This window comes from Elephantulus edwardii, unplaced genomic scaffold (assembly GCF_000299155.1).
Source record: "Elephantulus edwardii isolate Elephantulus edwardi_28Jun2011 unplaced genomic scaffold, EleEdw1.0 scaffold00064, whole genome shotgun sequence".
In the NCBI taxonomy this organism is placed as follows: Eukaryota; Metazoa; Chordata; class Mammalia; order Macroscelidea; family Macroscelididae; genus Elephantulus; species Elephantulus edwardii.
Genome location: NW_006399814.1, coordinates 9,396,742 through 9,421,783, shown reverse-complemented (window position 1 = coordinate 9,421,783; position 25,042 = coordinate 9,396,742). Strand labels below are relative to the sequence as shown.

At 51.4% G+C, this 25,042-nt stretch overlaps 1 protein-coding gene across 1 annotated transcript in view; it reads left to right on the top strand.

Annotated features, from left to right (window-relative positions):
• The window catches only part of PARVB (parvin, beta), a 109,085-nt gene that overhangs the window by 8,380 nt on the left and 75,663 nt on the right, over positions 1 to 25,042 (top strand). The window contains exons 5-9 of the mRNA XM_006888135.1: positions 857 to 1,071; positions 7,959 to 8,015; positions 11,934 to 11,942; positions 12,676 to 12,765; positions 18,414 to 18,484. Of these exons, the coding sequence (XP_006888197.1) occupies positions 857 to 1,071; positions 7,959 to 8,015; positions 11,934 to 11,942; positions 12,676 to 12,765; positions 18,414 to 18,484 (442 nt within the window). The remainder of the gene's footprint in view (positions 1 to 856; positions 1,072 to 7,958; positions 8,016 to 11,933; positions 11,943 to 12,675; positions 12,766 to 18,413; positions 18,485 to 25,042) is intronic.

The window sequence follows — 25,042 nt, the reverse complement described above, 5'->3', positions numbered from 1 at the left end:
CCCTCCCCCGCAGCCCACCTCGTTGTCCTCTGAAGTGTGTCTGACCACCAGGGGACTCAGATGGCTCTCCAGGCCAGCAGTGCTCTGTGCAGCAGCAAGGACGGCTCAGCTGCTGCTCTTTTTAGATTTATACTTAAAGCCACTTTTGGTCTTCAAAGGGCCCGTTTCCCCCCTTCTGATGGTCTCTGCTTTGGATCCCCGCCACGGGCAGCTGGTCCAGCAGCAGGGTCGGCAGGTCAGCCTGAGAAAGCTGCCTCAAAGGCTTCGTGTTCGGGGACGTGTGTAATTGCAGCCCAGAAGGTGTCCTCTGGCGTCCTGGCCCCCGCGTGACCACCTCCGCAGTAATTGGGTTCTTGGTGACCCAGGACTGCCCAGCTAATGTGAGCTTTAATGAAAAGTCGCTATTTCCACCCAATTAAATGGCTGGCGGTGGGATGGTTTGCAAGCACGCTCTGTGTCCAGCCTCGACTTTTTCTCCCTCTGTGTTTTTGCCTTGCTTCATTTCTGTCTAGTTCCAAGTAAACACATTATGAAGAGCCTGCTGGTGTTAGTGATTAAGTGCTAGACTATTAACCCAAAGGTTAGTGGTTTGAATCCACCAGCCACTCTGTATGAACAACGTGCCAATCTGCTTTTGAGGGGGTCTGTATAACCTTGGAGGCCCTACGGATGAATGACTGTAGTTATGTTTTAAAAGTTAAAAAAAGGAAACCAACTAGAGGTCATTCCTGTCCAGGCGGCTGGGAGCTCGTTCCGTGAGGTCACAGAGGTGCACCAACCTGCACTTCACTAGAGGATCCACCTAGAAGAGCGAAGGTGCTGAGGCTTCGTCTCTGTGCTTCGTCCCCGCCACCAGGAGGGCCCAGTCCCTGCAGGGGGACATCATGCTCTGGAAGGGCGACGGTCAGCAAAAGAGGACAACTTCCAACAGATGGGCTGACGCAGCGGCTGCAGCAGCAGGTCCAACAGAGCACCATGCGGGTGTGGCCAGGAGTGGACAGGGTGTCGCGCTCTCGCACATGGAGTCACGAAGCGTCAGAAGTGACCTGATGGCCCTGGACCTCAGCAACAGTACGACGTGCTGTAATGTAGCCAGTCAGCTGAGGTCATGGCTATGGTGACTGGAGCCAAACCGAATCACTTCTGGCTACACTCAGAGCAGTGTAGATGCAAGGTGGTACAGACTGTCTCCAGGTGACTGCAAACCCATAGGACAGTGGTTCAAAACCGCCTCTCGGTGCCTTGAAGGAAAGGCCTGGTGATCCGTTTCTGTAAATATTACAGCCGGGAAGACCCCGTGGAACGACGCTGCTCTGTTACACGTGGCGTCATCTCTGTCAGACGTGATGAGATGGCACGGGATCTGTGTTCATAGACGCAGGGACGAGTGCTCAAACACGTGGGCAAAGACAGAGATGCCCTGTGTGTCATACCGCCAGGCCCCAGAGATTGTCCAAGGCAGATGACAAGGGAGGACTTGGCATAGCTGAGACCCTGTGATGTGGAGTGGATTGTGTCTCCCAGAATATGCATTGTAAATCCCAACATCTCTTCGTGTCATGCTTCTCAGAGTCAGCCACACAGTCAAATGCCTTTGCATAGTTAATGAAACACAGATAAACATTCCTGTGGTATTCCCCGCTTTCAGCTAAGATCCATCTAACATCAGCTATAATATCCCTAGTACCACAGCCTCTTCTAAACCCAGACTGCACATCTGGTAATTCTCTCTTGATGTGCTTCTCCAGTCATTTTTGGATAATCTTCAGCAGAATCTTGCTTGCATGTGATAATTAATGATACTGTTTGATAATTTGTGCATTCTGTCGGATCACCTTTCTTTGGGATGAGAATAAATATAGATCTCTTCCAGTCAGTTGGCCAGGTGGTTGTCCTCCAGATTTCTTGGCACAACTTGGTGAGCACATCTACTGAAGAGCAATGATGTCAGTCTGGAGACTAAGGTGCAGGCTTAGAGGTGGTGACTAAGATCCAGGCTATAGTCTTTGCCATTACTTGTTATGCATCAGAGAGCTGGACAGTGACTAGGGAGGATAGAAGGAGAGTTGATGTCTTTGAGCTGTGGTGCTGGAGAAGAGTATTGAATATACCATGGACTGCTAGGAAAACAAACACGTTCGTCTTAGAGAGGGTGAAACCAGGCTGTTCCTTAGAGACAAGAAGGAGGGACCAGTCCTTGGAGAGGGACAACACAACACAAGAGAGGAAGACCCTTGATGAGGTAGATTGATTCAGTGACTGGGGTAACAGGGGTGGGTGTGTCACAGATAATAAGGTTGGCTCAGGATAGAGCAGAGTTTAGGGTTGTACATAGGGTGGCGAAGAGTTACAGGTGACTCGATGGCATATAACATCAACAACAAACAATGCATGTCATTGGGAGCATTTCCAACCCAAAGGAACAGGGTATGAATCCACCAGCTGCTCCAAGGATAAAGGTGGGCAGTCTCCTCCTGTGCAATTTACTGCCTCTGAAAACCCAGCCAGGGCACTCTGGGTGGTTCCGGCTCAACGGTGCACGACAGGCAGTTTGTCATTATGGTCCCATTTGTGAGTTGACTCTTATTTCAGTGAGGCAGGGTCAGTGTGAGGGGTCCTGGGTAAGTCTCTATTGAAATGTAAAGGAGATTTAATGAGCAGCTGTAGAGCGCTCTGGTAGCCTCGTGGTAAGAAGCTGTGCTGCAATCCCAAAGGTAGGCGGTTCAAATCCACCAGCGGCTCCACAGGAGAAAGATGGGCTCTCTGTTCCCTTGCAATCAACTGCCTTTGAGAACCTGTTGGAGGGTTGGTTATGGGGTGGCTATGACTCTGTGGTACACAACAACAACAACAACAAATGAGCCAGTGAGGAGGCAGAGACAGAGAGAGAGAAAAGCCAAGGCACTTAGAGACCACCCAGGGACAGGAGCTCACTAGAGACCAGATCTTCTTCCAGAGCCAACACAGAAGCCTTCCCCTAGAGTAAGTACCCTGGAATCCGGCTTCTAGCTTCCTAATAAGTGAGAATATAACTCTATGTTTGTTAAAGCCAACCTCTTGTGGTATTTCTATCACAGTGACACTTGACAGCTAAGATGCTCTGGACTTTCAGACTCTAGAATTGTGAAGGGAAAAAAAATCCCAAACTTTGTTCTGTAAGAGCCACCCCCTTTTGGTATTTGTGTCCTTGAGTGCTCAGCCCGGCACAGTGATCCCCGTGCATTTGATCAGCTGGCTGGTGGACATATCTGAGGAGGGGTCTGTGGCCCCTGCTGACCTCCTTTGGATTCAGCCTCACTGAAATGCATACACATTTCACGCGAGCCTCTAAACAGATTTGATCTTGAGCAATGAACGGCACGGACCTCGCGCCCCAGCCCAGCCCAGCACATAAATCAGACGCCCCAGCTGAGCCTTCCGTATGTCTGGGCAGCGGGAGCCGCACTTTCTCACCCTGTGCTGCTTGTCAGCACGGCTCGGCCGCGCGTCCCTGGCCTGGAAATTACAGCGAATTAAACGCACATAAATTGACCCAGCTCATTACAGCAGCCGGCTCGCCGCGTGACGAGGCTGTCCGCCGCTCCGAGAGGCCACGCTGAGGGTTAAAAGGCTCTTTCTTGGAAGTTTTGCTACATGGATTGTTGAAAGCAGTTTCAATATTTTCCCGTTCTGGGTTAGAGGGCAGTTCTCTGCGGCTGTTAGTCCTTGGCTGGGTGAGCTATTGCCATCCATCCAATTTGTAACCCCCAGAAGCTTCCAGATTGAAGTGGGCGTTCATAACCTGTGGGAGGGTCTGGGGCTCACGCTTCAAGGACTTTGCGGGTTATTTGTGTCACGCTGCCTTCTTTGAATTACGACTCTCTAGCTCGTTCAAGCGAAAGACATGTTTCATCGGGAAAATCTGCCATCAGGGACCTCTCTCCAAAGGGCAAGAACAAAAGTATCTGTTTAAAGACTGAGGTGTGACTGATCCAAGCAGTGGTATTTTCAGTTGCATCAGAAAGTTGGACGATACTTAAGGAAGACCTAACCAGAATGGAGGATTTGAATTGTGGTGTTGGAGACGAGTGTTGAACGGGCCGTGAGACGGCCACGCAGGGCTGGCCTGGAGGGAGTGCAGCCCAGGTGCGCCTTGGAGACGAGGGTCGAGAAACGTCTCACAGACTTCGGGCATCTAGTTAGCAGGCATCAATCTGGGAATAAATCATCTTGCTGGGTAAGGGGGGAGTTGGCAGAAGAGGGAACGGTCCTCCGTGGGATGGACAGGCCTCTGAGAGCTGAGGACAGCGCTCGGCGGGACAGGGCTTGGATCTGCCGTGCGTAAGGTCCCTTCGAGCTGTAGTTGAAGCGATGGCATCTCACCAAACCAGCCTGTTCCATCAAGGAGCCCTGGTGGCGCACGGGTTAAGCACCCGCTGCTGACCAGAAGGTTGGCTGTTGGAATTTATCCAGGGAGGAAGACCTGATGGGGAACTCCTGTAAAATCTGTCATTATGTGCTGTCATGTCAACTATGACATCTGGTGACCCTCTGAACAGCAGAGCTGACCCTGTCCTGTCCGGAGCCGTCCTCATCGTCTCTGACACACTTGAGCCCACTGTGGCAGTCACCGTGCCAGTCCAGTTCATCTCTTTTGCTGACCTCTCCCTTTCCTAGCATGATGCCTTCTGCGAGGAACAGCTTCTCCTAGCAACATGCCCAAAGGATGAGAGATGATGCTTCGATATCCTCACCTCCAAGAACACTCTGTCTGCACTCTTTCCAAGACATACCTGTTTGTTCCCTTGGCCGTCCATGAGATCTTCAGCGCTCTTCTCCAACACCGCAGCTCAAAGGCATCAGTTCTTCTGTCACCTTTATTCATTGTCCAGTTCCTGAGGGCAAATGATTGAAAAGATGAGAGCCTGAATCAGGCACACCTTAGTCTTCAAACTAACATCGTTTCTCCTTAGCAATTTAGAGAGGTCTCTGAAAGGCTACAGCTTAGAAAACCCTACAGGACTCCTGACATGACAAAAGGAGTCCAGAACGAAGGCTGCATAGTGGAGTGGACTTGGGGGGAGGGATTGTCTAACAATGAAAGAATTTTACTTTTCAAAGAGAAGAGCAAACTGGGGTGGGGAGGAAGAAAAGTGCAACAGTGAATGAATGAAAATCCAAAGTCTCTAAATTTTCATTAAAGTTAATAATAATAGAAAAATTAAAAAACAAACCACCCTACAGTGCAGCTCTCATCTGTCACATGGGGCTGATAACATTTTACATGTGGGTGTGTGAATGCTGAAGCACCAAGTTTCCAGTTAGCTGCAAGGTTGGAGGTTTGAACCCACCTTGAGGTGCCTTGGAAGAAATCCTGGCCGTGTGCTTCACCCAAAACCCCACGGTGCACAGTTCTGCTTCCTGCATGAGTCGGAATCCGCCGACAGCAGCGCATCAGCTCGTCTATCCCTGTCACCTCGCTGTGGGGACAGACGCCCCCTCACCCCCCCGCCTGCCCCCCACCCCGCCCAGCCATTGATCTTGACACTGTTTCCTCTTGTTTGGATCTGATCTGAGTCTTATTTCAACACCACTGAGCTCTGAGCACTTCCCAATTGCTTTATTTTTAGAAGAGCGCTGTTAAGACCTTCATGGCTGATGGATTTAATTATCCAGATAGATGATAACTTCTGCAAAGCACCTACCCCTCTGAGCAAAGACAGAAGTTGAGAATTCATCGAAAGCGCTCGTTTCTCCAGAGGAGGCCCGAGCAAACTGCACTTGACGGACGTCTGTGTGCTCCGACTTGGATCGTGGGAGTTGGGGCTCCAGGTTCTCAGGCTCTGGCTTGCTCTCCTCCTCGGGCTGCGAGGGGGTGTCGCTGGGGCGAGCCGAGGTAGAGATGGGCCTTTCATACTCAACTTTGCTGTTCCTGGAAGCTCCCGAGGCCACTTCATCTCTCGGAGTCAGATCAATGGGACTGGAAAGTGGGGCTGTCTGCGAAGGGCTGGTTAAGTGGCCCGGATTGAGGCAGTGGCCTGCCGTTTACAAGCTCGGCTTTTGAAGGTGGCTCTGGGGAAGAGCTGCAGGTTTTGTGGGGCTTCTCTTTGATCTGCTGAAATGCCTCCCCTTGTTCTTTTGTTCAGACTCAAAACCAGGAAGAGGATGTTTGGTACATAAAGTCCCCAGAGGTGGCAAAGACTCACTGCTGTGTTAAAATGACACATTTAGCAAAATATCAGAAAATGGAATCGTCACGTTTCCTCCCGAGTCCCTGGAGCTCAGCGCCTGCCAGTCACTTTCTCCTCTGCCGAGCCACCTGCAGCACCCTCTCCAAGCTTCCTGTGCCCCAATCTTCTCAGGGAGTGAGCCGTAGTCTCTCTCTTCCCCACAGCTTTTGTGTTTCAGACTGATACATTCCTTAATGGCAACTTTGCTCCATCCTCCAACCTTTCTTTCAAAGGTGTATTTTCTGAACAATGTCAGGGAAAGAATATTGTCACCAAAAATCCTTTTTGGAAAGAGCCTGGGTTTAAATAAGGAGAGAAAAGGATCCCAATGGAGAAAAAGACTTTTTTAAGCAGAGGATGATCAAAGGTGGAACCTTTGCTTTTGGGCAGCATGTTGTGAAGTGTCTTAAAAGTGGTGGGGTTTTAGTTTCTGATTTTTCCCCACTAACCTTTTATGCTCCTGTGCTCCTTTCATTCCCGGTCAGGAGAGGTGCTTCCGCCCACGCCCCCCTGCAGTCTTGGCTAATCTCTGGTGGACAGGGGGAAGGCTGTGGGAGAATGCATTTGTTCATTTATATAGCAGACACCACTGTCAGCTCACACCAGACCCATTGCCGTCAAGTGGATGGCAACTCGGCAGACCCTCGTGTGGCAGAGAACTGAGCTGCGTAGGGGTTTCTCAGATGAGGTCTTTACAGAGTCTGGTGGGATAATATTGGACTGCTAACCAAAAGGTTGGTGGTTTGACTCCACCAACTGCTGCTTGGGATTGAAGGGGGCAGTCTCCTCCTGCATGGAGACCCACTGAAGCGTTGCTGTGTATTGGAACTGAGTCCACAGGAGGGGGTTTGCTTGTGTGATCTTGAAGGAAGAGAACCCCATACCCTTCTTACAAGGTAGTGCTGGGTAAGTTCAAACAGCCCACATTTTAGTTAGTTGTTTTAGGTGCCATCAAACTGGGTATAACTCATAGTGTCCCTGTGAACGACGGATGCGAACCCTGTCCTGTCCAGTTCTATCCTCATCATCTCTGACACACTTGAGCCCATTGCTGCAGTCACTGTGTCTGTCCATCTCCCTGAAGGGCTTTCTCTTCTTAGCCGTTCCTCCACCTTTCCAAGCCTGATGTCCCTCCCCAAGGAGTAGCCTCTCCTAGCAACCAGCCTGAAGTGAGACGAAGCTTTATCATCTTTGCCTGCAAAGACCGCTCTGGTTGCACTTTCTCCAAGACGTGTTTGTTCCTCCTCTTGGCCGTCCATGGGATGTTCAGTGCTCTTCTCCAACGCCACAGCTCAAAGGCATCAATTCTTCTGTCATCTGTATTCATTGCCCAGCTTTCAGATGCATAGCAAGTCGTTGGAAAGACCATGGCCTTTATCAGGCATACTTTAGTCTTCAAACTGACATCCTTGCTTTTCAGTATTTTGGAGAGGTCCCTGACAGTGGACTTTCCAAATGCAATATGTCTCCTTATCTCCTGACTACTAGTACCAAGGGCATTGATTGTGAATCTAAGTAAGTAAGTAAGATGAAATCACTGGCCGTTTCAATCCAGTAGGAACTCGCAGCTGGCATTGACTGGGCACTTACTGTGTGCCAGGGCTGCTTTCTAAGTACTCGCCTCCTCTAGTCCTGGGGAGTCTCTCTTCTGTGTGAACTTAGCCCCATTTTACAGAAAACTGAGGCTTATCCCGGGTCATTCAGTTCATCCATGGTGGAGCTGGATCTGAACCGGCGGCCTGGTTCCAGGGGCTCACGACCTGTGCCACCTAATCTCCCCAACACCCACTGGGTGCCAGGAACGGAGTTAGTGCTGGTGTGGGGACAGGGTGTAGGGAAGAGGGGATTTTAGGGCTATGTTACTCTGCAGGAGGAGGGAGTATCCAGGAGGGCTTCCTGGAGGGGGTGGCTGCTAAGCCGAGGCTTGAAGATGCCTAACGCTTAGCTGGGCAGGGAGAGGCGAGACCATGTAGAAGTGTGTTCAGTCCTGCCTCTGGGGCTCACGTGTGGTGTGAGAGGTGAGGGCCCAGACCGTCCCTCACAGACTCTTGAGGGCAAATGAGTGGACTCAGGCAGCACTCAGCAGGTGTTGATGACCCTCGGCCCCATCCCAGGACAATCAGGGATACAGGCTAGGATGCACCCAACTATGAATCTAATCCAGGCACCTCGGAAGAAAGGCCTGGCAATCTACTTCTGGAAAAAAAACCCAACAACCAAGCCCAGCCCTTGAAAACTCCATGGTGCTGACCAGGGAGTCACCTTAAGTTGGCAATTGCATCCAGTTCCCTGTGAACAGGGGTTTCACACTGGAGGCCCCTGGCTGACCATGGCAATGGAATCATTTGTTCATGTTTGTAAACTGGGAAATTCCATGTGCACTCTGAGTTTTCCAGCTTTTCTTGAAAACCCTGAAGGTCTTCTTCCTCCAGGAAGCTCTCCTGGGTTCTCCCTCTTCCCTCTTAGCCAGTACAGACCATTCTGCTGCCTGGACTGGGCTGAGGAGCAGCTCTCCCCAAGACAAGGTTCTTGCGAAGGTCACTCCTTACACACCTCTCCAGCCTGGCCTCTCCCACCTGGCCTGGCACAGAAGGGTGACCGGCTGGCCCAAGGGCAGTGTGCTGGCCTCTGTTCCCTCATGGTTGACAGGAGATCTTGTTCTGGACTTAGCATGGGCCAAGGCCTCCTTCTGAAAGCAGTGGCAGATGCCGACGGCCAGAGGCGATTTTCCTGTAATGACTGATTTCATGAAGTCGGCCCCCAGGTCACTGAGTGGACCCAGCCCGCCTGGCCAGCGTCATCTCTGCTCCATGACTCAGGACAGCTGGCAATTGAAGGTTTGCTTCTTTGAAGTATTTGCCTTCCTGGCAAACAAACCAGGACTTGAAACCCCAAACCATTCCTGGATTAGTACCTAAGCTGGTGGGGTGAGCACGAGAGAGGATGTCCACGCTCAGGGACCGTCCTTCCAGAATCCAGCTGATCCTGTGCAGGCCCCGCAGGGATCTCAGGCCTGGAAAGGTAGCCCGCCCGGTCTGGAGTCCCAATCATGTGGCCTGAAGGGTGTCGCTGCCTCCAGGCAGCCTCCCCTGCTGCCCTCAGAGGTGAGGGTCCCTGCCCCTCTGCTGTCCTGTGGCACCTCACTTGGGGCTCTTGCACAGCACTTATCACCCCGCTGTTAATGGCCAGCACAGGTCCTCTGGTCTGAGCGCTCTGAGCATCTCTGTCACCGAGAGGAGCTCCTGCTGCCAACCCCCATCACAGATGGGCAAACGGAGGCTCCAGGGGCAGCCATGGCCTCTCAGAGCACAGCTGGGTCCTTGGGGCTGTGCTGTGTGGTGGGCTGGCAGGCTGCCTCCTTCCCCGCCTCTCCCTCCCCCTTCTCCCTCCGGCCCCCTCTCCTCCCATCTCTCCCTCCTTGTCGCTTTGCTTCCCTCAGAACAGAGCACAAACAACCCTTTGGAATGTGTTGTTGAGTCCCGGCCTATTTTAGTGCAAGCCTTTCTCATTTATTAAGGCCCTGAAATCCCCAGCCCTGTGCAGTGTTATCTTTGATGTTCAAGGAGGGTGTGGAAATTTCTCTGTTTTTATGTGACCCAGTTTCCGTGCTTTGAAAACGCTGTTCCCTTCTCCTCCCCCCGCGGTTCTGAAGTCACTGTGGCCGGTGGCACTGGCTCCCTCTTCCTGACATCCTTTCTGCCCTCCTGCCCCCTGGTGTTCCTCTGATGTCCAGGTGTGGGCTGCTCCGTCTCCCTGGGAGGGGCTGTGGATTCAGTGTCCAAAGTCATCTGTGGGGTTCAGCCCATCTGGGAGGCTCAGCCCACCTGGGTAACTCAGCCCACCTGAGAGGCTCAGCCCACCTGAGAGGCTCAGCCCACCTGGGAGGCTCAGCCCGCTTAGATGGCTCATTCTTGGGAACACCACCACTGTGGTCTTTTGTTCTTACAACCATCACAGATAGAGGTCCAGGGTTAGGGGACACACCTGGGCCTCCTCTTCTGAGGTGTCAGCCAGGTTCACAGGACTTAGGAGTCTCTCACCTTCCCAAGGTGCCACCTGAGTGTCACCGTGGATGTTAGTTGCTAACCTCAGACTGGCAGTTCATCCCTCCAGTGGCTTCTAGGAGGCACGGCCTGATCTGTTTCTGCGACTCCAGCTGTCCGCAGGCCCTGGGGCAGCTCTCCTCTGAACAGCAGTGGTTTGCAGCCAGTTTGGTGGCGACTGGTCTGGTTACTTTTCCCCTTTGAAGATTCTGTCCGTGAGCATCTGGGCAGGAATGGCCGTTCCTCTCCCCTTCTGCGTTGCAAGGTTGTCTGGCTGCTTCTGTCCTCTGGTCATTGGGTCTGCGCTGGAGTTTGGCCTCTGACCTGCCTGGGGGTCTGAGGGATCTTGACATTGTTAGTATGGAGGTGGAGGAGAAGACATTAAAACCCCCGCATATTACTGATTTACTCTGTTAGGCTGTTTAACATACGTCTGCTGCTTTGAGCTCCCGTGGCGTAGTCCCCAGGGAGCCGTGCCAGTAACCAAAGGTGGTGGAAGTTCGAATCCCCTGACTGCTCCAGAGCACAAAGATGGGCAGTCTCCTCCTGTGTGATTTACAGCCTCTGAAAACCTGCTGGACGGTCAGCCAGGAGTCGGCTCTGACTCATAGGCAGTGGCTGAACGAGGCACTTTGTGAGGGTTTAAGTGACCAGTGACCCAGGGACCTGATGTGCTGTGGGGGTCGCAGGAAGACAGTGGCTGGTGTGGGGCCAGCTTTTAGCCTGAGATGTTGGGTGTGTCTGTGCCCGCCCCATGTGATGGACAGTGGGCAGGTCACCCCCAAAGCTGGGACTATCCCCAGAGCTCCCCAGTCCGCACCCACCCCCCTCCCCGCCCCGTGCTCCAGGTCCAGGCTGGGAACTTAACATTCACAGTTTCATCCAGTTCTTCTGAGGCTCATGGGACACTATTAATCTCAAATGACACTCGGGGAAAGAGGCTCAGAGTCCTGAAGAGGACTTGCCCAGGGCTCAGAGCCAGTGCCGGTGGGCCTGCCTGACCCGAAGCTGTTGTGCTATGTCCCCTTGGTAGTTACCACCTGCCACTCTGGAACTATCAGGCTGAGTCCAACTCACGGTGTCCCCACAGGGCAGCGAGGAACGTCCCTGTAGCCTTTCTGAGGCTGTAAACCTCAGTAGGAGTGGCCTGCCTCACCTCTGACCTTCCCTCCTTACCTCAACTCAGCATCTCAACTTCCTGCTGTCGAGTGGGAACGGACCCATAGCTGACCCTCCAGTGGGTTTTCAGAGGCAGTAAATCGCACCAGAGGAGATTGCCCACTTTTCTCCCTCAGAGCAGTGGGCGAATTCAAACTGCCTGCCTTTGGGTTGGCAGCACAACTCCTTACCCACTAGGCCACCAGAGGTCCCCAGTTACCTAGCGTTGCCGTAAGAGGAATGAACGAGCGGATGGCTTCCCTGAGGGCATGGAGGTCTCTCCTGATGGTCTCTCCTGATGTCCTGTTCATCTTGGTCATAGATAGGATGACCTGTGGTCACCCTTCTCTCTGAGGAACATTCTGGTTCTATTTCTCCTCAGACTGCTGGTGCTCTGCCTTCTGGACTCTGCCAGTCCACGGAACAGGCAGGATTCTTCACCCCCTTACTTCAGACGCCTCCCTTCTTCGCCTCCTTTTTTCCTTGTCTGGTTCTCAGAGGCACGTAAGGTGACTGAACTGAGGGGCCGAGGGTATGGGCGTCAACACACAGTATCCTTGCTGTGTAGAACTTCCTTTTTGGCAACCTCATGGCCTGGTCCATAGGAAACTGTGCCGTGAACCATCCACCCACACCTCTCTAGTGGTTCAAATTCAACCAGGAGGATGGACAATCTTTTGTGCGACATACAGTCTTGAACATCAAGTAGAGCATCCGCCCCGAGTGGGTCCCACACAAGAGCACTGGGGTATGAGTGAATCTGAAGCCCTGTGCCTTCTTACCTGCCGCTCCAGTTGGTGCTGATGGGGGATCCAAATACAATGAACCCCTTGACAGCTTCAGCTTGAAATCCTCGTAGAGGCCAAGCGAGAGGAGCAGCCCCCTGGCCTGCACACATTTGGGGGCTCTGTGGCCGCTGTCTGACTTAGTTTGAATTAACAGCCTGGGAGCAGATAGAAAGACATCCCTGCAGGTTGGTTTCCTCCTGTTTCCAAAGAGCCTTGTGCAGGAACTGGCCGCGCCCAGCAGGGAGCAGGAAATCTTGGGAGAGTGGGGAGGGTTGCAGGATGTGTTCTAAGTTCAGAACATTTTTCCTTGGACTCTGTCTGGGCAGCTCGCCACTTGGGAGTGTTTGTTAAATGCTTAAACACAGCAGTTCTCCTCCCCCCCGCCCCCCCCCCGCCGGGCCCTGCAGGCCCAGCTGCCCAGGAGACCTCGCAGCTTGTGCTAACCTCGGTTTTTTCCTTTCTGCTTTTGTTTTTCAGTGAGCGACCTTCAGGAAGAAGGAAAGAATGCCATCAACTCACCGCTGTCCCCCGCCTCCGTGGACATTCACCCAGAAGATACGCTGTTAGGTACTGTCCTTTCTCCCAGCACCTGGTCACGAGACAGCAAAGCGCCCAGGACACTGAGTCATCCTGCGGTGGCCTTCTGAGCTTCTAAGCAGATTTCCGGTGGTGACATTTGAAAGGCTAGGTGCTCTGCTTAAGGTCATGTTTAGGAAGATGATAGGAAAAAAGCAGACTCTGCCCTTATTCTTGGGTAAACAGGAATTCCTCCCAGGCTTGATGGGGGTGGCAGGCTGGGCAGGCATGACCCCCACCCCCTCTGCCTCAGGGTCACGTCACAGCCCAGCGTTAATGAGATGACAACCAGATACATTTTCCTCCAAGTGTATTTTGGGATCTGATCAATCTGGAGGGCCGTTCTGGAACATTCCATTGATTTCCAAATCCTGGTTCAAAGGGAAGTCCCAGTTGACCCCCTTTTTTGTGGTTTCCACCCCCAAAGACAGGCCAGCAAGTGCCTGTGGAGAGGAAAGATAGAGGCTGGCCCGCCCCGGTCCACCCCGCGCCAAGGGCTGGGTGTGCCCGGGTTTCCACTGTGCCTGGGAGAGCTGGTTTTCTTCCTCTCAGACATCTGCCCTGATTGGTGCTGCTTCCTGTTCATTCGGAGGGAAATGTTTCCAGGGAGCCGGCCCTGAGGGACCCCCTCCAAGGGAGATCAAGGAGCAGCATGTGGGGAAATTGGCCTCCTAGTTGGTGGGTTTAGGTCAGGGTGCTCCGGCCTCTACACTGGAGACAGTTGAGGTCACGCAGCACAGTGACTTAAGCATTGGCCTGCCAACTAAAAGGTCCCTGGTTCAAATCCACCAGCTGCTCCTTAGGGGAAGATGAAGCAGTCTCCTTCTGTAAAGGCTACAGCTTTGGACACCCCAGGGGGCCGCTCTGCTCTGTCTGCAGGGTCACTGTGAGTTGTATGTGACTCAAAGCGGTGGGTTAGTTCTGCTTTTACTTACTAGCCTCCTTGTGGTGGGTTAGTTCTTGAGTCTAAGTGGTGCAGATGGTAAATGTCCTCGGCTGCCCGTGGAGATGTGGGAGATTCAAGATCTCTCAGAGGTGCCTTGGAAGAAAGGCCTGGTGACCTGCAGACTGAGCCACTGGAAAGCCTGCGGCGCACAGCTCTCTTCTGACTCAGTGGGGAGGCCGCAGGCTGGAGGCCACTCAGTGGACATGGATTTGTTTCTTATTGTTTTGTTTCTGTTCTTTCGTCTGGGGGCGGCTGTTCTGTGTATCGTAGGGTATTGGGGTAACATCTCTGGGCTCCCCTTGCACACATGCCAGTTGCACACCATGCCTCCCCCACAAAAGCCCTCCCAGACTGGATGTGGTGTGTCAACCCTGACTCCTGGTGGCCCCATACATCTCAGAGCAGAATGGTGAGTTTCCAGTGGCTGGTTATTTGGGTAAGTGAATCACCAGGCTTTTCTTCTGAGGCACCGCCAGGTGGACTTAAATCTCCATCCTTTCCGTTAACAACTCAGGGCACTAACTGCGCGACCCAGGGATTCCAAAGATGTCTGCAGACATCGCCACGTGTCTTCTGGCCAGAACCATCAGTTTAGACCAACAGAGGCTCTGGGGGTGGGGGGGAAGATCTTAAATGGTGTATGTACCAGACTCTCGTATTGTGGACATCTTGAGCGGTCCCTTGCCTGGACCCTGACCTTTTTGTCTACCCCCTTAAGCTGAGTTCTCTAGAGGAACAAAATCAATGCAGTGCACGTAAATAGAGAATTTGACTTTGAGGCTCACAGATTTGTGGGGGGCTGGCAAGTCTCAGATCCACACGTCAGGAGAACCTGCTGAACACCTCTCCTGGCTCACGGGTTGCAGGGGCTGATGAACCCTAGTTTCTGAGCCAGGCAGCAGACAGGGGGCTTCTGTCAGCTCACAGGTTTGCAGGGAGTGGCAGATCCAGTATCTGCAGGTGAAGCAATAGGTTGGAGACTTCTGGAGACTCATGTCCTGGGAAGCAGAAGTCCGATGATGAGACCAGTGCAGAGTCAAGAAAGAGAGAATATAAGGTTCATTAAAACATCCTTTTAGGCGAGCTCTGGTGGCTTAGTGGTAGGAAACTGCACTGCAATCCCAGAGGTGCGTGATTCAAATCCACCAGATGCTCTGCTGAAGAAGGAGGAACAATCGCCTCCTGTACCAGTCAGATCCAATTTGACGGTACACACATAAAAAGAATAAATAAATAAAAATTATTAAAAAAACCCAAACACAACAAAAACATCCTTTTATATACTGGAGGCAGGCCACACCCCCAAGGAAATGCCTCTTTCGGCTGATTGGCTGTTCACATCAGCTCACAAATGGAAGGTGATTCCATAGAGTCTACCAACCCACCAAGACTCAGAGCCTAGCCAAGTTGATACCTGACATTAACCATCACACTGTCCTTTTGCAATGACTACCCCCTGTGGTTGGCTCTTTGAGGTGTGCTGGAAGCTTGCCAGGAACTGAGCAGCCTGGCACCTAAACATGGGTGCACCTAGGACCCCCTGAGTGAGCCCATTCCCAGTACTCAGAAGAGCACTTTCTCCAATCCATCTCGCTGAGTTTCTGAGTTCACTGTCAGCAGGTTTGGGCTGTGCTCCCAGCAGGAGAATCTCTAAGCCCAGGGTAGCCTTTAAGCAAAGAAATAGTGAAGCTTCCAGATTAGAATTAAATGAATTTGGGGAATATTTGTACAGCGCTCTATAAATCTGCCCTGAAAGACATGCAGCCAGAATGCTCCTCGGAGGCAAGGAACGGCTTAGTCTAACAGCCTTTGGGCACGTTGTGAAGAGAGGCTAGTCCCTGGGGAGGGACATCAAGCTGGAAGAAGCAGAGGGTCAGCAGAGGAGAGGCCCCTTAGGGACATGGACTGACACGGTGGCTGCGGTGACTGTGAGGACGACACAGTCCTGCTGCCCTGGGGGTGGCTGTGAGTTGGAGACAGATACTGACGCAGGACAGGACAGAGTTCAGGTCTGTTGTTCATAGGGTCGCTCTGGTTTGTACTTGACTCCTCGGCATCTAACAACAATGACAAAGAATGGCAACAGCAACGTTCTTTGTAAGATAGTCCTGATGGCACAATGGTGACGAGTTCAGATGCTAACTGAAAGGTTGGTGGTTCGAAACCATCCAGCAGCTCTTTTCTCCATGAGAAAAAAAAGACCCATAGAGAAGTGCTCATGTCCAGACCATGAGACGAGACCCTTGAGACCCTTGCTCCTGGAAGGCAAGGGTGGGGCATTTCTACTTTGCCACTTGGACCCAATACGAGTCAGAATTGACTTGCGGGCACCGAACACCGGCGTTGTTGTTATGTGCCATCGAGTCACTTGTGACTCAATGACTCTGTGTACAACAGCTCTGAACCCTGCTCTCTCCCAAGCCAACCCTGTTGTCTCTGGCACACCTGCCCCCATTACCCAGTCACTGAATCCATCTATCTCATCAAGGGTCTTCCTCTCTTGCATGACATCTCTCTTCAAGGACCGGTCCCTCCTTGCAACATGTCCAGAGTATGTCAGACGGAGCTCCAGAATCCTTACCTCCTAGGAGCATCCTGGTTTCACCCTTTCCAGGATGGACCTGTTCCTTTCTTAATCCATTGACTTTCATTTGAGCTCATACGAGGAGTACTCCTGGTTAATGCTGAGAACTGACTTCACCTGTTTCTCATTCACTTCCCTGTCTGATGACTCTGTGAAGCAGGTAGCGTCTTCATCCCCATTGTTCAGAAGAGGAAAGTGAGGCACAGAGAAGTTCTATCACGTGCCCAAGGCCTCTCCGTTAGCAAGTGGGGAGCTGGGATCCAAACCCAGGCATTTCGCCTCCAGAGCTGGGCTCGTGCCCACGGTGCTGGTCTCTCCAGGTTCAGTTCGGCACACCTTCCTGGGGAGATGAGTGCGAGTCTTCTATTCAACGTGTCAGATGTTTTCCATCCCATCACAGACATCCCAGCTCTTATTAATAGCTTCTTGTGTACAACCAAACCCGAGAGGCTTTGTGGAGACGGGGAAGGCTCGGCTCCACGAGTTTTCAGAGCGAGCAGGACCCCGCCCGCACCCTGGACTTGAACTCTTAGTCTGCAGAGCTGTGAGGCAACACATTCTGGGTCTTGTAAGTCACCCTGTCTGGGGTGGTTGGCAGCCGGAAGGAAGCTAAGATAACGTAGCTTGGTCTGGAGGCTCAAGGTCATGTTCTTACGAGGAATTAGCCTCTCGTGTCTCGAATAGTGCCCCTGTTCTAGCCCCTGCTTTGTTACAGATTGTTGTTGTTGGGTGCCTTCGAGTCAGCTCTGGTGCGTACCAGCCCCGCAGGGGAATGGAGCCCTGCAAGGTCCTGCCTTGCTCACAGTCTCCACTGAGCTCAAGACCATCATTGGAGTCACCACTTCATCCATCGTTGTCTTCCTCTCCACCTCTGACCCTCCCCAGGGCCTAGACTCTCCTGATAACCTTCCTGATAAGCGCCTCACTCTTCTTGCTTCAGAGTGGCTTTCTGGCTGAACTTACCCTAAGACAGAATTGTTTGTTTCTTTGTCATTTGGTCATCTAGTGCCCCGGGTGTTGAAAGCTTATCTCAAGGTACAGAACCTGGGGCAATAGATGAAGAAGGAGGGTCAGGAACAGGAAGAGGAAATAGAATGTCAGACTAATTGCCTCCATGGACTACTGCCTCCTTTGTTAGGAGACCGGAAGTCCTGGATGACACCCATTAGGCAGCATTTTGATTAAAAATTCTGTTGAAGAATCCTGAGCCAAAGGTGGGAAAATGCATGACAGAATTTAAAATGCTCCTGGAATCCAGAATGTCTTATGTTTATCAAGGTTGCACGAACCCCCAAAACAGTGGCCCTGAGATAACCTTTAAACCTTAAACCGCAAATATCCCCCCACATCTTTTGAAAATCAAGCAATAATTTCACTTCACTAGTGAAAAGAAATAAATGCCTGCCTTAGTCATTGTGCTCTTTAAAGGGGCTGTCTCTGTGGCGGCGGATGGACAGCAGTAACTGGGCAGATTAGAGAGGACGCTGAGGGGTCAGGGAGTGTGTGGACAGGGGAGGAGTAATTCAGGGAGGGAGGGCAGGAAGGGTGTATGAGGAGAATGGTGTCCCTGCCACCGAATTGTACACACAGAAGTTGTTTCGATGTATTACGAGGAGAATGATGTCCCTGCCACAGAATTGTACACACAGAAGTTGTTTCGATGTATATTTTCCCAACAACAGCAACAAACTCGAGTAATTTATCTAGATGAAGACATTCAAGGAACATTGTGGCATATGCAACCTTCATATGCAACCACAAATCAAATTCTGAGCAGGGAATCACCACCTATTATAATTTCTTCCCAAAAGTGGGTGCTCAGGTGCTGCTGGGTGAAACCAGGGACGTGAGGTCTGGAAGAGTGGGCGCGCCTGACTCCCATCTGTGGAGAAGTGAAGGCTTGGGAGGGTCTGTCCACCTTTTGGAAGGCAGTCCCCTTGCTGGGTGGTTGGGCGTACGGCTGACACAGAGCCCAGCCCTTCTGATGACCTGATGGGATTTCTGCTTCCACCTCTGTTGCCTGTCCACTCCCTGCAGGCATCTAGAACCACCCAGGCAGCCCTGTCCTCCCTGCTGATGCTAACTGTGAACTCTTCTCTCCCTTGGCAGAGGAGAATGAGGAGCGTACCATGATCAGCCCCACCTCCAAGGAAGACCCCAAGTTCAAGGAGCTGGTCAAGGTAGGGAGAATGGTCTGCCTTGGAGTGCAGCTTCAGCTGTGGGGGTTCTGGGCTCCTGGGTGCACATGGACCAGGGCTTGTAGGTGTGCAAAAAGGATGAGTTGTGGATTGAGTAGTGTCCCCAAAAAATTTTTCGTTCAGGTTCTTACCCCTGATAGCTTTGAATGGGACCTTGTTTGTAAAGAGAGTCTTGAAAGGTGTTATTAGTTAACATGAGTGTATTTTTGAAGAGGGTGAGTCTTGATCCAGCATGACTGGAGTTCTAATGGAGGAGGCGAGATCTAGAGACAGACAAATGGAACGTGGCCACGTGACAGTGGAGTTCTGTGGCAGCTGCGATCCAGGACTGCCTGAGGCTGTCGGAAGTGGGGAGAGACAAGGAAGGGGCTCCACTGGAGTTTGTGGAGAGCATGTGGCCCTGCAACCCCCCCCCCCCCCGAATTCTTCTAACTCCCAGCTTCTGACACTCAGTTACCTGTCATTTGGCCATCGTGTGGGGCCGCGTGTCCGACACTCAGTTACCTGTCATTTGGCCATCGTGTGGGGCCGCGTGTCCGACACTGTTACCTGTCATTTGGCCATCGTGTGGGGCCGCGTGTCCGACACTTGGTTACCTGTCATTTGGCCATCCTTTGGGGCCACGTGTTGCGGTGATGCTGCACTCTCTGCTTCCAGTATCTCAAATCCAGCAGGGTCCCCAAGGTGGAGAGGTTTCAATAGAACTTCGAAGACAGACGGGGAAGGAAGACTTGATTCTGCGGAAGGCTGGCCGGTGACAGCCTTCCGGGTGGCAGCAGGACACTGCCCGAATGTCGTGCTGCAAGGTGAGCTTCTCTGATGTGAGGTGGTCAGAGCTGTGACCATGGCCGAGGACCGGGCACCATCGCCTGCTGTACGCTGGGCCGCTGGATCAGAGCTGTCTGGACAGCACTTGGCTGTGGTACTGTGAGAGAATGCATTTCTGCTTATAGGGAGGTGAAGACAGGACAGTGCTGCGGGGGCAGGGCCGGGAGAGCCGGCTCAGCAGTGGGCACCTGCCCAGGTCCAGGCCCTTTGAAGGCCCCCTCGTCACTTCCACGCTGGACGCAGCTGTGTGGAAGGGGAGGGTTGGAGATTGGAATAAGCATCTGGAGAGAAGTATAACAGCACTTGGCAGATGGGCCTCAAACTCAATCAGGAGCACAGGGAGCTGTGGATTCAGCTCTGTGAGCAGACACACGTGACACCCTGGCCTCTCTGCTGGAGGGACCACCGGACATCACCTGTTGTGAGATGATGGTCTGTGTCTACAGCCCCTGACAATGACCACCAGCTAGTTATGAAAGATCACGTTACTCCCCAAAGTGAAGGGAGAAAATGGTCCCTTGAAGTCGTCTTTGAACAAAAGCCAATTTATCTTAATGAGTAAAGTGTGTCTGCTGTGAGCATCATGCTTTTGTATTTTTGTTGTTGCTATTACACTATGGGTTTTTGAAAAAAATTGTGGTTTGAGTGAAAGTTTCCAAACCTAATTGGTTTTCCAGTCAGCTGTTCATTTTGTTCTATTATATTAATCACAGTTTCACTTCTACCCAGTGATTCTCATTTCTAGTTCTCTTTCTATCTTGTCCCTTCCCACCTTCTGAGCTTTATCTTTGGGCACATGCTGTCCTTTTGATCGTAGGTGGTTGACTATTCTAAGGAGTGACGGATCCCTAGAAGAATCCTGGTGTTACTGTTCATACTAGAGGTCTGTCTATTGTTTGACTCAAAGTTGAACCGTAGACGTGAGTTTTGGCCTATTGGCAGCATCATGATGGATGGAGAAAAGATTGAGTTGTTAACGATTTCATCTTGTTCAGATCCACTCAGTCAACACTCTTGGCACCAGCAGTCTGGAAATCAAAAGATGAGTTGCTTTAGGAAAGTGTGCTGTCAGGGACGAGCTCGCCTGAGTGCTAAAGAGCAACGATGTCAGACTAGAGACTAAGGTTTGTTAAGTTTGCTATTGTTTGCTATGCATCTGAGGGCTGGACAGTGACTAATGATGATGCAAGAAGAGTTGTTGCCATTGAGAAGAGGCTGGAGAAGAGGAGTGAACATCATCATGGACCGCCAAGAGAACCAGTAGGTCTGCCCTGGAGAGGGGGAAAGCAGGCTGCTTCTCGGAGGCTAGCATTTTGAAACTCTATGACCAAGGAGGATAGAAGGAGAATTGATGCCTTTGAGCTGTGGTGCTGGAGAAGAGTACTGAGAATACCATGGACTGCCAGGAAAACAAACAGATTCATCCTGGAAAGGGTTAAACCGGGTGGCTCCTTGGAGGCAAGGATTCTGAGGCTCCGTCTAACATACTTTGGACATGTTGTGAGGAGGGACTGGTCCTTAGAGAGGGACATCATGCTGGATAGAGTAGAGGGACAGTGCAGAAGGGGAAGACCCTCTATGAGGTGGATTGATTCAGTGACTGGGATAATCGGGATGGGAGTGTCAGAGACAGTGCGATTGGCACAGGACAGAGCGGAGTTTAGGGCTGTTGTACATAGGGTCGCTATGAGTCGCAGGCGACTCGACGGCACATAACAACAACAACAACAACAACATCTCACATATCTTGAGTATGTTGCCTGGAGAGACCAGTCCCTGGAGAATGATGTCATGCTGTGAAGGGTAGAGGGTCAGCGCAGGAGAGGAAGACTCTGGATGCGATGGGTTGACATAGTGATTATAACACTGAGGTCAAGTGTTGTCGGAGATGATGAGGTTGGCTCAGGACGGGGTAAGCTTCCGAGTCCTTGTGCATAGGGTCGCTGTGAGTCATAGTTGACCTGATGGCACACAACAACAACAACAGAAGGGCACGGTTAAGGAGGGCCTTAGACTTGGGGGCCCTGCCAGTCTCTGCTGGCCAGTAAGCTTGGCCATCTTCGTGTTTTGGGTTTCCCTCACATTTTTCTCCCACTCTACCCCAGTCACCACCTGCAGTTCCTTTTAGAGTGTCGAGCAGCGGTCGCTGGGCACCATCCAGTTCTTCTGGTCTGAGAGTCCTGAAGGTTGAGGTTCACGTGACTCATTAGCCCATTGGACGAGGTGAGCCTGGTGCTCTTTAAAAGAATTCCCCATGTATCACAAGAGTCCACAATTAAGGTTGCATAGTGGAATGTACTTGGGGTGGTGGGAGGGGTGCTGGGGGATTGTGTACCAGGGAGGGAGTCTTTCTTTTACTTTTGAAAGAGAGGAGCGAACGGGGGGGGGGGGGGAGAGGGCTGGGCGGGGAGAGAAGTGCAGCAATGAATGAATGGAAATCCACATTCTCTGTAAATGTTCATTAAAATTATTTAAAAAAAATAAAATAAGATATATATAAAAAAAATGAGCACCCAAAATAAAATACCTGCACACACACACACACACACACACAAAGAGAATTCCCCATGTGACAAAGCAACTTGAAAGGTTAGAGGAGAAACTTGAGGGTGGTTTGCTTTAGATCAGAGGGTGATGGCACCGTTTTGAGAAGAACAGAGGGGAGACTGCCTCCCTTGAAGAATGTCGTCAGTGTCACTGACCTGAACATGGAGACATAGTTAAAATTAGGTCTGACTGGATATTTTCACTGAAAGAAAAAAAAAAGGAGGCTAGGCTGACAGCGGCCTGGCAGGCGGCTTTCTTTGTAGTGCTTGTTCGTGTCCAAGCATGGATTGCATCCTGATTGCCCCGATGTCAACCACAATAGAGCTTCAAAAGCTAATCCTCTAAAGAGGGAGGAAGGAGCAAGCATCCCCCAAGTTTAAGCCTCCCCCTCTCAGCCCCAGAGCGGGATCAGAGCGGCAGCAGGGGAGGCGCTTGCCTCCCACGGTCGCCGTCCACTCAGATGACACAGGGGAGGGATGACCTGGAAGGGCTGCTTGTGACAGAAACCAGTGTTTTCCATTAAAAATGTTTTTCTCAAGGTTCCTCACCCCTAACCACCCCTGATCCGATCGGCTTCAGGCTGGTGCACAGCTGCAGTTTCAGAAGGGCTAATTTGGGATAAATAAAACCATTCCCAGGCCTGTGCGTTTCTAAAACTTAAATTGGAAATGGCAGCTTTATAAGGCCCACCCTAAAATGTTGATCCATAACAATTGCAATTCACCTGAAAAAACACAAAACAAAAATCCCGGTTGCCAGTGGGTAGACGTGACTCCTGGCAAACCCTCGAATGTCAGAGAGGAGCTGAGAACCGTGGTCCAGAAGGTGGTGGTTTTAACTCTCTACTGTGATCTGAATGAAGGTTCACAGAGTAAGTGGGTTTTCCACTCAGTCATTTCCACACTCTTTGTTTTGTGGTCTTGACTGTAGTTTCCACTTTCACAGAGTTTCCCCCACTTCCTCCCTGCGTCTCCTCTTGCCATCACCCTTCTTTTCTCTCCTTTCCCGCCTGCTAAGCTTTAACTCTGACCAGTTGCTGCCGTTTGGACCTTGTGCGGTTGGCTGGAGGAGTGAGCTCCTCCCGGGTGGTACTGTTCACCTTACAGGTCAGGCTGTGATTTGGCTGGAAGTTGAGTCATGAAAGTCAATTTCAAGATTGAAGGTGTCTCAGTGGCAGGATCTCACCAGTGTTACCGGCCTCCATGAGGCCAGTACATCTGCTCTTTTTCGTTATTTTGAGCTTTATTCCACACTCTTTTCCCTCTCTGTCGAGACCTCCAGGCACAATGATAGCCAGCCATCCTCTAGTTCTTCTGATCTCAGGGAGCTCTGGTCACCTTGTGGTAAGAAGCTGAACTGCAATCCCAAAAGGCATGGAGTTCGAATCCAACTTCTCCTCCATGGGGGGGGAAGGAGGAGGAAGAGGAGGAGGAGGAGGAGGAGTCATCATCTCCCGCATGACTCACTGCCTCTGAAAACCAGCTGGGGGTCAGCAGCGGGCCGGGTCTGCCTACTCAGTACACAACAACAGGCTTTAGAGACTGAAGCTCATAGGAGCCACTATTCCTTTGGGCTACTTGTCTTTGATTTCCATCCTTCTTCCCTCCTCCAAGTGCAGAGAGGCCCATAGTTGCATCTAACACGGCAGCGCGCAAGCTTTTAAGACCTCAATTGCTTATCACCAGAGTAGGAATGCAGAGCATTGTCTTTGTGCACTCTTAGGGCACTTGACCTTGATGTTCCTCAAGACTATTCTGTAGACCTGTCAGTGGCTGGTTATTTGAGAGGTAGATCACCAGACTTTTCTTCCGAGGCACCTCTGCATGGTCTAAAACCTTAGTCTTCCAGCAAGCAGCTGAGTGTGTTAATTTTCTGCACCATCCAGGCACTTCTGGCCTCTAGGACTCTAAGTTAATAAATTGGTGTTGTTTAAAGACAAAAAGGCTAATGGCCATTTATTATCGCAGCCACAGGAAGTTAAGGTATTAGGTGAATATATCTCCCATTCCCTACTGGCTTCCCCTCTCACCTGCAGCAGGAGTGCCACCTGTCCTTTTGAAGTAGGCGACCCTTGTTACCCGAGGCACCTAGACATTTATACTGGTGTTCCAGTGACCATCTGTCAACCTGTGCCTGGAGTCCTCATGCCCAGAGACAGAAGTTTCTGGAAGACTTCACTTGCTTTCTGACGCCAGGTTGTGTGTTGAGGCAGGCTGGCTGTGTCATTTTTTTCCTTGACTCTCAATTTTACAAATGAAGTATAAACACAGGGTACAGGAAACTGGCATCCACGTGGCTGGCTGTGACTTCTGTAACAAGCACGGTGGAGGTGTTGAGGGGATGAACACACAACGTGAGTGCTCAGGGAGGATTGTCTGTTGAGAGCAGACACAGGTGTGAGCGGTTGCCTGGGACTGGCCTGTGCTGAGCTTCAGCTGTTCTCTGTCCCCCTTTGTCAAGCATCTGAGGGCCGAGGTGTACTCTGAGAAGGTTGTTGAAGACTTCCACACCCCCTTTTTCTGGCTTGAGAAGGGCTTGGTCCCAAGTCCAGAGCAGTGGACATGTGAGAGCTGGAGGCTAGTGCCACATCCTGTCCTGAATGTTGGTGTCCTTCTACATGCTCTGGTTCCAGTACCCACCCCCTAGTGTCCCTCCTGCTCCGTGCTGCAGCCACCTGACCTCCTTACTGTCTCCTATAAGTGCCTGCTCTCTATAAAGCCAGGTAAAATACTCTTCATAAAACCATCCCACTTCTGACACCAATCACAAGTCACAGTCACCACCACCATGCTTCTCAGAACTCATTGCCTCTGAGTTAGAGCTGACTCATAGCTGACCTGCCTTGCGCTTTCCAAGGCTGTAAATTGTACCAGAAGAGATTGCCCATCTTCGTCCTGAAGAGTTACTCATGGATCCAAACCACCGGAGAGACATGGACTTGGAGTCAGCAGTGCAACAACTCCCAGTGGACTGTGACCATTGTTAGGTGTGAGAGTTAGTAGATTGGCACAGAATTCACAGACATTTTTATATTTAGAGTTAAAAAAAAAGAATTAAGTTAGAGTAAGGATGGCAATGGAACCACCTTCCCTCTGTAACTTGATTTGTGCCACTATTAGAACCTCTACTCAGAATATTATTGCTTTTCAATTTTTGACTCATGCA